This window comes from Pezoporus wallicus, unplaced genomic scaffold (assembly GCF_028554395.1).
Source record: "Pezoporus wallicus isolate ANWC-B61680 ecotype Strahan unplaced genomic scaffold, APGP_CSIRO_Pwel_v1 contig_10762, whole genome shotgun sequence".
Lineage (NCBI taxonomy): Eukaryota > Metazoa > Chordata > Aves > Psittaciformes > Psittacidae > Pezoporus > Pezoporus wallicus.
This window is the reverse complement of record NW_026641889.1, coordinates 1-11,871: the sequence shown is the minus strand read 5'-3', so window position 1 is coordinate 11,871 and position 11,871 is coordinate 1. Positions and strand designations below refer to the sequence as shown.

Below are 11,871 nucleotides of genomic sequence, written 5' to 3'. Positions count from 1 at the left end.
AGGACTCCCTTTACCCCACAGTTGTCCCTGTACCCCAGGATTATCCCTGTACCCCAGAAGTGTCCCCATGTCCCTGTACCCCAGGATTATCCCTGTACCCCAGGAGTGCCCCCATGCCAAGGATTCCCTGTACCCCAGGATTATCCCTGTACCCCAGAAGTGTCCCCATGTCCCTGTACCCCAGGATTATCCCTGTACCCCAGGATTGTCTCTATACCCCAGGAGTGCCCCCATGTCCCTGTCCCTTAGGGGTGTCCCCATGCCCAGGATTATCCCTGTACCCCAGGAGTGCCCCCATGCCAAGGATTCCCTGTACCCCAGGATTGTCCCTGTACCCCAGAAGTGTTCCCATGTCCCTGTATCCCAGGATTATCCCTGTACCACAGGAGTGCCTCTATATCCCAGGAGTGCCCCCATGTCCCCGTAACCCAGGATTATCCCTATACCCCAGAAGTGTTCCCATGTCCCCATACCCCAGGATTGTCTCCATGTTCCCGTACCCCAGGATTATCCCTATACCCCAGAAGTGTTCCCATGTCCCCGTACCCCAGGATTATCCCTGTACCCCAGGAGTGTCCCCATGCCCCCGTACCCCAGGATTATCCCTGTACCCCAGGATTGTCCCCATGTCCCCGTACCCCAGGATTGTCCCCATGTCCCTGTACCCCAGGATTATCCCTGTACCCCAGGATTGTCCCCATGTCCCTGTACCCCAGGATTATCCCTGTACCCCAGGATTGTCCCCATGTCCCCGTACCCCAGGATTATCCCTGTACCCCAGGATTGTCCCCATGTCCCTGTACCCCAGGATTATCCCTGTACCCCAGGAGTGCCCCCATGCCCTGGACTGTCCCTGTACCCCAGCGCTGCCCCCCGATCCCCACACCCGGCAGCAGCATCCCATCCCCGCCGTGCCCCGGTCACCGTCACCCCCAACCGGGCCAATTGAGGGGACAGGGACCGAGCTCCTGCGTGTGTCCCCCCCCCCCCCCCAAAGCCTCCGCACCCCGGGGGTTACGGGGACGAGCACCCCGGGAAGGGGATGGGGGGGGGGTGTCCGGTGCATCGGGAGCGCGCACGGAGGAGCTGGGAGGGGGTGACGGGACCGGGACGCGCCCTCGCCCGGGGGCCGGGAGCGCTGCGCGGCCCCGTGAGGCGGAGCCGGGAGCGGCGGGAGGCGGCGGCTCCGCACCGCAAACTTTCCCGGAGCGGCCGGCGGGGGCCATGGGCCGCGGCCCGCGCTGAGCACCATGAACCCCGCCGGGGGCTGCCTCCTGCTGCCGCTGCTGCTGCTGCTCCTGCTCCGAGCCGCGCTCTGCAGCCCCCCCGCCGCCGCCGCCGAAGGTGGGTCCGGACCGAGCGGTACCGGGGAATGGGGGGGGGGGGAACGGGAACGGGAGGGGGAGGAGACCGGGAGGACTTTGAGCAAAGTTTTGCACTGGGGGGGGCGGGCACCGGGTCCGGTGCTCCCGAGGGTCTCTCGGTTCGAAGTGACCGGACCCCCCCGGCTTTACAGCTCCGAACGGGACGAGACCCGGTCCGCTCCCCCGGGCCGGGTTTGGGAGTCCCGGGGTCGCGGACACCCCCCCCCCCCCCCCCCCCCCCCCCCAACCCGGGGTCGGTGCTGGCGCTGTCCCGGTAGCACCGGAGGGGAAGCGGGTTCCGGGGGGAGCCCAACCGGGTGTTTGGGGGGGGGGTGCCCCACGGAGCGCGGGTGGGTGGCGGTGGGTGCGTCCCCGTCGCTCCCATCCACATTCTCGACGTGCCGCACCCTGCCCTGCCCGGCAGAGCGGCCGGGGGGGAGCGTTGGAACCGGGGCAGGAGCGGGGGGGAGCGGCCCCCAAAGTGACCGTCGGGGTTTGACGCCGTAGGCCCTGTGTTGGGGGGGGGGTTTGGGGTCATTGGGTGCTCTCTGCTCCCGGCACCCCACAGCTCGCCCTGCTCTGAGGGTCTGTGCGTTGGGAACGCAGCAGGGTGCTCCCAGTCTGGATCCATGCGTTGGGAATGAGCGGCGGCACCAGCTCCGGGAGCAGCCGGGGCAGCCCCACGGGCATGTGGCCGATGGGCTCCGCTGGATGCTCCGGGGGTTGCCCTTGGGCAGACGGGGTCATCCATGGAGATCGGGGCCCGGGCAGCGTGGATCACTGAGCTGCCTGGGTCAGTGATCCTCAGTGGAGGAGCAGCCAGGCCCGAAGCCCATGGCATGGAGCCGGGATCCCGCCTGCCCTTCTCCCTGGGGAACCCGGTGGCATCCCCTGCCCGCGCTGCGGGGCAGACCTGGCGCTTTGGCTGCTGGCTCCGACAGCTCAGAGCCCGTCCCCCCCCCCGGTGCCATGGGGCGAGAGCTGAACCCCAACCCCGGGGGGCTCCCCCTTTCTGGCCGTGCCAAGGGGGTGTTTTCCATGGCTCGGCGGCCTTGGAGGCGGCTCCATGCGCAGCTGCCCGCACCGGGGGCTGTCACTCAGCCGTGGCGCAGCCGCCAGCCCCCGAGGGACACCGGAGCCTCGCCGGCATCGAGGACACCGGGCGCGGTGCGGCGGCACCGGAGCCGTTGTGTGGGCTCCGCACGGTGCCGGGGGCCGCGGGTGTGCCCGGGGCTGCGCCGTGCCCTGCGTCACCGCTGCTCCCCAAACACGCCCGACCTGAAAAGGCGGTTCCTGCCGGGGCCCGGTGCCACCCGCGGCCGTGACTCACCGGGCCCGGGGCGCCCGCCCCGACGCCACGGGGATGGTCGCGCTCCGGCGGCCATCGAAGCCCAACAACAATCAGGGCTTGTCTCTTCCAGCCCCCCCCCCCCCCCCCCCCCCTCCCTTCTTCCCTCCTTCCAACCAGCGTGGGCAGAGCAATTCCTGCCCCCCGGCCCCTGCTCCGCATGGCCGCGGTTATGGGTCCCTTCCCCATAACCCAGCGTGGGCACCGCGGTGATGTTGCCCTCCCCCGGTTGTCCCTGGCGTGGGGCCGGTTGCCAAAGCGGGAGCAGCCTCGCCGCGTGCCGGGCTGGGAGCAGCGATGCAGGAAGCCCATCGGAAGCTGTTGGGAGCAGCCCCGGAGATAAACGGAGCCGTGGCATTTCCTGCGGGGGCCTCAGGGATGAGGATGGGACGGGGCGAGGGGACCCCGCTGAGCTCCTGCTCCGTGCCCACAGTGTGCACGGGCACCGACATGAAGCTGCTCCGGCCCTCCAGCCCCGAGAGCCACTACGAGACCCTGCGGCACCTGTACCAGGGCTGCCAAGTGGTGCAGGGCAACCTGGAGCTCACCTACCTGCCCGCCGACGCCGACACCGCCTTCCTCAAGGTGTGCAGGGTGGGGAAGAACACCCCATGGTGAGAGCAGGGGGGCACGCAGCGGGGTCCATCCTGCTCCTCACCCCTGTCCCCGCATCCATAGGACATCAAGGAGGTGCAGGGCTACGTGCTCATCGCCGAGAACCAAGTGACGGGCTTGGAGCTGCAGAACCTGCGCATCATCCGGGGCACGCAGCTCTTCCAGGACCGCTTCGCCTTGACCGTGGTGGGCAACGCCGGCCCCGGCGGCGCGCAGGGGCTGCGCCAGCTCGGCATGCGGCACCTCACGGGTCAGGGACCCTTCCCCGGGGTTCTTGGGTGCTCCCCGTGGCTGTCCCCGTGCTGACGGCCCCCTCTCCACCCCGTCCATCTCCCACAGAGATCCTAAAGGGAGGCGTGCGCATCGAGAGGAACCCGCAGCTCTGCTTCCAGGAGACCATCCTGTGGGCCGACATCTGCCACCGGCACAACGAGCTCCGGGGCGAGATCCGTGTGGAGAGCACCCGCAGCCGAACCTGTGAGCCCCGGCGTGGTGGTGGCGGTTGAGGGGGGTACCCGGGGAAGGGGGTCCTGCCCCACGGCGTCGCCCGCTCACAGCATTCCCGGCGCAGGTCCCGACTGCCGGGCGCTGTGTGCCGAGGGGCACTGCTGGGGCGAGGGGCCGCGGGACTGCCAGACACGTGAGTACGGAGCCTGCAGCCCCCCCCCCGGGACCCCCAAAACCCATGGGAAGCCTTTCCCTTTGCGTGCTCCTGCCGCATTGATCCCATTGGATCAATGGTCATGGAGCCCCCCCCTTGAACTTCCTGCTTGGTTGTCCCTGTCCCTCTCACCCCTATTTGGCACCCAAACCCCTGCCTGAGCATCCCCATTTGTTGTCGTCCCCCCCAGATCCCTGCCCTGGGAACCCACCTCCTCCCCCAGGGCACCCCCACATCCCCTTATCGGGGTCCCCATCCCCACCAGCTCCCTTTCCCCCCCCTCCCATCCCAGTGACCAACAGCATCTGCCACGGGTGCCCGCGCTGCAAGGGCACGAAGCCGACCGACTGCTGCCACGAGCAATGCGCCGCCGGCTGCACCGGCCCCAAGCACTCCGACTGCCTGGTGCGCGCCGGGATGGGGCGGGCACACCGGGAACGGGATGGGATGGGATGCCGGGATCTCACACCACCCCATTGTGCATCCCCCCACCCCTCCAACCCCAGGCGTGCCTGAACTTCAACCGGAGCGGGATCTGCGAGCTGCATTGCCCCCCCCTCGTCATCTACAACTCGGACACCTTCGAGTCGGTGCCCAACCGCGATGGACGTTACACGTTCGGGGCCAGCTGCGTGAGCCAATGTCCCTGTGAGCACCGTGCCAATGGGGACCGGGTTGGGGTCCGGTGCTCACCGTGGCCCTGACCGTGTCGTCGTCGTCCCCCCTAGACAATTACCTCGCCACCGAGGTGGGGTCCTGCACCCTCGTGTGCCCCCACAACAGCCAGGAGGTGACGGTGAACAACGTGCAGAAGTGTGAGAAGTGCAGCAAGCCCTGCCCCGAGGGTGAGCAGCGCCCCAGAGCCGTCCGTGAGGGGGCTGTGGGGCAGGAAGGAGCAGGGCTTTGGGGGTCCCGATGGAGCACCCCAGCCCCGCTGTGCCTCCCCGTCCTCCCTGCAGTGTGCTATGGGCTGGGAGTGGATTTCCTCAAGGGCGTCCGTGCTGTGAACGCCTCCAACATCCAGCACTTCACCGGCTGCACCAAGATCTTCGGCAGCTTGGCCTTCCTCCCCGAGACCTTCGCCGGGTAACTCCTGGTTCCCCCCCTCCTCCTCGAGCCCATGGTGGGGACCCCCTCCCAACCTCCCTCCCGTCCCGGCAGGGACCCCAGCACCAACACAGCGCCCCTGGACCCCAAACTGCTGCGCATCTTCGAGAGCCTGGAGGAGCTGACGGGTGAGGACCGGGCGCTGGGGGCTTTGTGTGTGTGTGTGGGAGGGGGGGACCACAGCGCGGTGACACTCGGTGCTCCCCACAGGCTACCTCTACATCGCTGCCTGGCCGCCCGGATGGAAGGACCTGGGGGTCTTCCAAAACCTGCGCATCATCCGGGGCAGGGTGCTGCACAAGTGAGCAGGGATGGGGACACGGGGAATGGGGGGATGTGGGGACCAGGAGGGTGTGGGGATTGGTGGGATGTGGGGATCAGGGGAGTGTGGGGACACAGGGATGTGGGGATTGGGGGGATGTGGGGACCAGGAGAGATGGGGGGGGGGGGGGGGGGCATAGGGGGGGATGTGGGGACATGGGGGATGTGGGGACATTGTGGGGATAGGGGGGATGTGGGCACATGGGGGGGATGTGGGGACCGGGGGGATGTGGGGACATGGCAGGGATAGGAGGGATGTGGGGACCAGGGGGGATGTGGGGACATGGGGGGATGTGGGGACACAGGGGGGATGTGGGGACCAGGCAGGATGTGGGGACACGGGGGGGGATGTGGGAACCTGGGGGATGTGAAGACATGGAGGGATAGGGGGGATGTGGGGACACAGGAGGAGATGAGGGGACACAGGGAGGAGATGTGGGGACCAGGGAGATGTGGGGACACAGGGGCACACAGGGGCACACGGGAGGGATGCAGGGACACAAGGGGGGATGCAGGGACACAAGGGGGGATGCAGGAACACAAGGGGGGGATGCAGGAACACATGGGGGGATGCAGGGACACAAGGGGGGATGCAGGGACACAAGGGGGGGATGCAGGGACACAAGGGGGGATGCAGGGACACAAGGGGGGATGCAGGAACACATGGGGGGATGCAGGGACACGCACGCCCGCCGCACACCCGTGCCCACCGTCGCTGTCCCCGCAGCGGTGCCTACTCGCTGACGCTGCGGGAGCTGTCGGTGCGGGCGCTGGGGCTGCGGTCCCTGCAGGAGATCAGCAGCGGGATGGTGCTGGTGCACCACAACCCCCAGCTCTGCTTCCTCCAGAAGGTGCCGTGGGGCAGCATCTTCCGCAACCCCCGGCAGCGCCTCTTCCAGACCCACAACAAGCCCCCGGAGCAGTGCGGTCAGTGGCACCCATGGGATGGTGGGGACAGGAGCTGGAGGAGCCCCCCCCCCGTTGATGCTCATTGTGTTCTGGTGCAGAGAGCGAGGGGTTGGTCTGCTTCCACCTCTGCGCCCACGGGCACTGCTGGGGCCCCGGCCCGACCCAGTGCGTGGCCTGCGAGCGGTTCCTGCGGGGCCAGGAGTGCGTCGCCTCCTGCAACCTCCTGGAGGGGTGAGGACTGAGCCCAGGGGACAGCGCTTTGGGGGCCCGGGACCCCCATCCCATGCTCCCCTTCTCCCCGCAGAGCCATCCGGGAGCACGCCAACGGCACGCGGTGCCTGCCCTGCCACCCCGAGTGCCAGCCCCAGAACGGCACCGAGACCTGCTTCGGACCGGTGAGCATGGGGGGCACACGCACAAGAAGGGGTGTCCCCGAATTCCCAGCTCCCTCCAACCACCCCGTTCCCATAGGAAGCGGACCAGTGCGTGGCTTGTGCCCACTACAAGGACGCGCAGCAGTGCGTGCGCCGGTGCCCCAGCGGGGTGAAGGCGGACGCCTCCTTCGTTCCCATTTGGAAGTATCCGGATGAAGACGGCGTTTGCCAGCTCTGCCCCACCAACTGCACCCACTCGTGAGTTTGGGGGGGGGTGGTGGGTCCCAGCACAGACAGGGGGCTGTGGGGGGGCTGCTGATGGTGGCAATGCTGCACGCTGTGTCCCTAGGTGCACGATCCGGGATGAGGACGGCTGTCCCGTGGACCAGAAGCCAAGGTACGAGCGCGGGTGCCCTGTGCCACCCTGACCCCCATCACTATGGGTGGTGGTGGGGGGGGTTCCTCCAGCCTGGACCCCCCCCCCGCCACCCCATCACCCATCTCCCCATTGCTGGTGCTGCCCTGCAGCCAGGTCACGTCCATCATCGCTGGCGTGGTTGGGGCTCTGTTGGTCGTGGTCCTGCTGCTCATCACCGTTGTGTGCGTGAAGCGCCGGCGGCAGCAGGAGCGCAAGCACACCATGCGGCGCCTGCTGCAGGAGACCGAGGTGGGGATGCTGGGACCCGCATGGGGATGGACCCCGCAGCACCCAGCGGTGCCAGGAGCGGGGTCCCCCCTCATCCGTGTGTACCCCACAGCTGGTGGAGCCGCTGACGCCCAGCGGGGCCCTCCCCAACCAGGCCCAGATGCGGATCCTCAAGGAGACTGAGCTCAAGAAAGTCAAGGTCTTGGGCTCCGGCGCTTTCGGCACCGTCTACAAGGTGAGGGGCGGTGGGTGCCGCCGGTGGGCTGCCGCCGGCCCCGCTCCGCACCCTTCACCCCTGTGTGTGTGGGTGTCCCCCCGCAGGGCATCTGGATCCCCGACGGGGAGAGCGTGAAGATCCCGGTGGCCATCAAGGTCCTGCGGGAGAACACATCCCCCAAAGCCAACAAGGAGATCCTGGACGTGAGTGCGACCGCGGTGCCGGTGGGCGAGCGGTGCCAGCGGCGGCCCCTGCCCCGTCCTCACCCCCTTCCTTGCTGCCCACCACAGGAGGCCTACGTGATGGCAGGGGTGGGCAGCCCCTACGTGTCCCGGCTGCTGGGCATCTGCCTGACGTCCACGGTGCAGCTGGTGACGCAGCTGATGCCCTACGGATGCCTCCTGGACTACGTGCGCGAGAACAAGGACCACATCGGCTCCCAGGACCTGCTCAACTGGTGTGTGCAGATCGCCAAGGTGAGGTGGGGAGCCTTGGGGTGCCGGTGGTGGTGGTGGTGCTGGTGGGGGGTTCATGGACCCAGCCTGACCCGCGGTGCCCCCCATCCACCAGGGGATGAGTTACCTGGAGGAGGTGCGGTTGGTGCACCGGGACCTGGCCGCTCGCAACGTCCTCGTCAAGAGCCCCAACCACGTCAAGATCACCGACTTCGGGCTGGCGCGGCTGCTCGACATCGATGAGACCGAGTACCACGCCGACGGCGGCAAGGTGGGAGCTGGGGGGGCAGCCATGGGGGAGCGCAGTGCCCCCCCTTTCCCCAAACTCCGCATCCCGCTCACCCCCACATCCTCCCTGTGCCAGGTCCCCATCAAGTGGATGGCGTTGGAGTCCATCCTCCGCCGGCGCTTCACTCACCAGAGCGATGTCTGGAGCTATGGTACATTGGGGTGGCCCCACATTGGTGCTGGGGGGGAAAAAGGGGGGGGGCTCAGGGGTATCGCTGACCCATGGCCCCATCCCTGCAGGCGTCACCGTATGGGAGCTGATGACGTTTGGGGCGAAGCCCTATGAGGGGATCCCTGCCCGGGAGATCCCGGACCTGCTGGAGAAGGGCGAGAGGCTGCCGCAGCCGCCCATCTGCACCATCGACGTCTACATGATCATGGTGAAATGTACGGGGTCGGGGGGGGGGACACACACACACAGGGGGACAGGGACACGGGATGGGGCCGGGGCGCCGCGGTGGCCCCCGGCTCCTGGCCCTGATGGCGCTGGGCTCTGCCGCAGGCTGGATGATCGACTCCGAAAGCCGGCCCAAGTTTCGGGAGCTGGTCACCGAGTTCTCCCGCATGGCCCGGGACCCGCAGCGCTTCGTGGTCATCCAGGTACACGGGGTCCCCATGGGGTCCTGTGTCCCCCCCACCCCATAGCACCCCAATGTGGGCTCTGAGCGCTCTGCTTTCCCCCCCACACACACACAGAATGACCTGGCCGGGCTGCCCGGCTCCATCGACAGCACCTTCTACCGGGCCCTGCTGGAGGAGGAGGACATGGAGGACCTGGTGGATGCTGAGGAGTACCTGGTCCCTCACCACGGCTTCTTCAGTGCCGAGACCTCCACCACCTACCGCAGCTGCATCTCCTCCATGCGGGTAAGAGGGCTTGGGGTGAGGTACCCACGGTGCCAGCGCCCTCGGTGCCAGCACCCAACTGCGTCCTCTCCTCACCCAGAGCACAGCAGAGACCCCGGTGGACGCAGAGGAGGGCGAGGGCTTGGCCCCCTTCCCCTTCCCACCGCAGGGCCTGGCGGAGGGGCCGGAGGGCCCCGTGCTGGAGCCCCCGGAGGGGGATGCCGGGGTGAAGGCGGCCCTGCAGAGCCCGTTGGCGGCGCGGGAGCCCATCACCGTGCCGCCGCGGTACAGCGAGGACCCCACTGCGCTGGCGGCCGAGGACAGCGAGCAGCCCGAGGGCTTCAGCCCGGCGCCCTGCAGCACCATGCCGGGTAGGGAGGGGATGATGATGATGGGGCCATGCGGGAGCTGCTGCCCCATCAGCAGCCTCCATCGCCCCTAACGCAGCCCTTGCTCCCCACAGAGTACGTCAACCAGGCCGAGGAGCGGCGGTCGCCACCGCGGCACCCCCGTGGCCCCCCGTCCCCCCAAGACAAGCCCAAGGGGCACCAGGGCTTGAAGAACGGGCTCATCAAGGAAGCCAAGCACCCCTTTGGGCACGCCGTGGAGAACCCCGAGTACCTGGCACCCCCCGGTGCCCCTTTCAGCCAGGCCTTCGACAACCCCTACTACTGGAACCAGGACCCCCCCAAAGCCCCCGGCCCCGAGGGGGGCCCTGGCACGACACCCACGGCCGAGAACCCCGAGTACCTCGGCCTGGCCGGCCCCGACAGCGCCGCGGCGTAGGGTCACGGAGCCCCCATCACTTCACAGAGGCAGCTTGGGGAGGGCCAGCACGAGGCGAGACACGGATGTGGGGCCGGCGGCTGTGCCCAACGCTGTGGGGTGACACCGGGCATGGATGCTGTGGGGCAGTGAGGCGTGGGGGACACCCCCCATTGGTGTGGGGGGGACCCGCAAGCTGGATGGTGCTGGGACTGCAACGGGGAGCAGGAGACGCTGTCAGCATCGCCCCAATGGCTCCTCCGGCAGCAGGGCTCCCGCTGTGCCCCGCCACCGCTGCCCTCCTTCCCCGGTGCGCAGCAGCACCGGGACACACCGGACTTGCACTGAGGCGGGCGCCGGGCGCGTGGCCCGGCCCCGAGCGGGTTCCTTGGAAGCCGAGATGTATATTTGGTACCTGTACATTGGGTTTTTGTACTCCCCTGGTCTCTGTGGTTCCTGCGCCAGCTCCCAGGCGTAGCTCATCCATCCCTTGGGGGCAGCGTGGGGCAGGACCCACCTTTACCTGCAGGCTCCAAGCCTTCATCTCCCCTTTCCCCGTCCCAAGGCAGGAGCCAGGACCTGCTCTGACCCCGCTCCCGTGCCTTGGGGCCCGTGAGGGACACGAGAGGGGCCACGGTCTCCTCCGTCCTTTATTCCTGCCTTTACACCCGGTACAGAAGAAACGGGGGCCCCTGGGCCGGCTCAGCCGCCCCATGGCAAAGGGCAGAGTCATTCCAGGCAGCAGGGGAGAGCCAAGAGCCTGAGAATGGGGCGGGGGGGGGCATTAACCAAACCTCTTGGCTATGGGGCCGGGCTTCCCGTGGCCTCGCACTGGTTTAAACAGTGCCAGGAGAGGCTTTAATCATTAACGAGTCCCAGCCAGCGCTCGGCCCTGCAAGCACCCAGCCTGGCTCCCCCTGACCCCCAAATCCCCCCCCACCCCACACTGCTGGGTGCTGCAGGGGAACCACGCTTGCACCCCACAGCAGGGATGTAACACACCCCCCCCCCCATGGCACAGCCGGTACCGCAGCTCTCACCCCCCCCCCCCGGTGCCCCACTGGCAGTGCTGGGGGGGGGGGGCTCTGCCATTCAAAGCCACGCAGGGAGCTGAGGACGGCGTCGAGGCGCGAAGCGGGGGGGCTCGGAGGCCGTGGGGCTACAGGAGGGTGCAGGGGGGGCGGCTGGAGGTGATTTTCTCCAGGGGCTCCCCATTCCTCGCCCTGCGGATCGCTTCGATGAGCTGGGGAGGCAGAGAAGGGGTCAGAAGCCCTTGGAAAGGGGAGGGGAGGGGGGGTACGCAGAGGCTGGGGTGCAGCACGGGCTCGGATCATGGCCATGCTGGAGGGGGGGGGGCTCTCGAGCCCCTGGGACCCCATGGCAGAGCCCCTGGGACCCCATGGCAGAGCCCCTGGGACCCCATGGCAGAGCCCCTGGGACCCCATGGCAGAGCCCCTGGGACCCCATCGCAGAGCCCCTGGACCCCATGGCAGAGCCCCTGGGACCCCATGGCAGAGCCCCTGGGACCCCATGGCAGAGCCCCTGGGACCCCATGGCAGAGCCCCTGGGACCCCATGGCAGAGCCCCTGGGACCCCATCGCAGAGCCCCTGGACCCCATCGCAGAGCCCCTGGGACCCCATGGCAGAGCCCCTGGGACCCCATGGCAGAGCCCCTGGGACCCCATGGCAGAGCCCCTGGGACCCCATGGCAGAGCCCCTGGGACCCCATGGCAGAGCCCCTGGGACCCCATGGCAGAGCCCCTGGGACCCCATGGCAGAGCCCCTGGACCCCATGGCAGAGCCCCTGGGACCCCATGGCAGAGCCCCTGGGACCCCATGGCAGAGCCCCCCGGTACTCACGTCCTTCTCGTAGGGGAAGCCGCCGTTCTCCAGCTTGGAGAACACGAGCTGCCCGTTGATCTCGATCTCGAAGGCACCTTGGGGGCAGGGGGGGC

The 11,871-nt window shown here is 68.4% G+C and overlaps 1 protein-coding gene across 1 annotated transcript; it reads left to right on the top strand.

Moving 5' to 3' along the window:
• The first annotated feature begins 1,314 nt into the window (after nucleotides 1–1,314).
• Nucleotides 1,315–10,043, top strand: ERBB2 (erb-b2 receptor tyrosine kinase 2). Its single transcript, XM_057425670.1, has 27 exons — nucleotides 1,315–1,344; nucleotides 3,146–3,297; nucleotides 3,391–3,577; nucleotides 3,667–3,804; nucleotides 3,899–3,967; nucleotides 4,281–4,393; nucleotides 4,495–4,636; nucleotides 4,717–4,833; nucleotides 4,948–5,074; nucleotides 5,150–5,223; nucleotides 5,306–5,396; nucleotides 6,144–6,343; nucleotides 6,424–6,556; nucleotides 6,630–6,720; nucleotides 6,797–6,957; nucleotides 7,049–7,096; nucleotides 7,228–7,366; nucleotides 7,458–7,580; nucleotides 7,667–7,765; nucleotides 7,853–8,038; nucleotides 8,133–8,288; nucleotides 8,382–8,457; nucleotides 8,546–8,692; nucleotides 8,808–8,905; nucleotides 9,002–9,172; nucleotides 9,252–9,522; nucleotides 9,615–10,043. Exons 2-27 carry the CDS (start codon nucleotides 3,163–3,165, stop codon nucleotides 9,935–9,937), a joined length of 3,615 nt encoding a protein of 1,204 aa, XP_057281653.1. The 5' UTR covers nucleotides 1,315–1,344; nucleotides 3,146–3,162; the 3' UTR covers nucleotides 9,938–10,043.
• The last annotated feature ends 1,828 nt before the right edge of the window (nucleotides 10,044–11,871 follow it).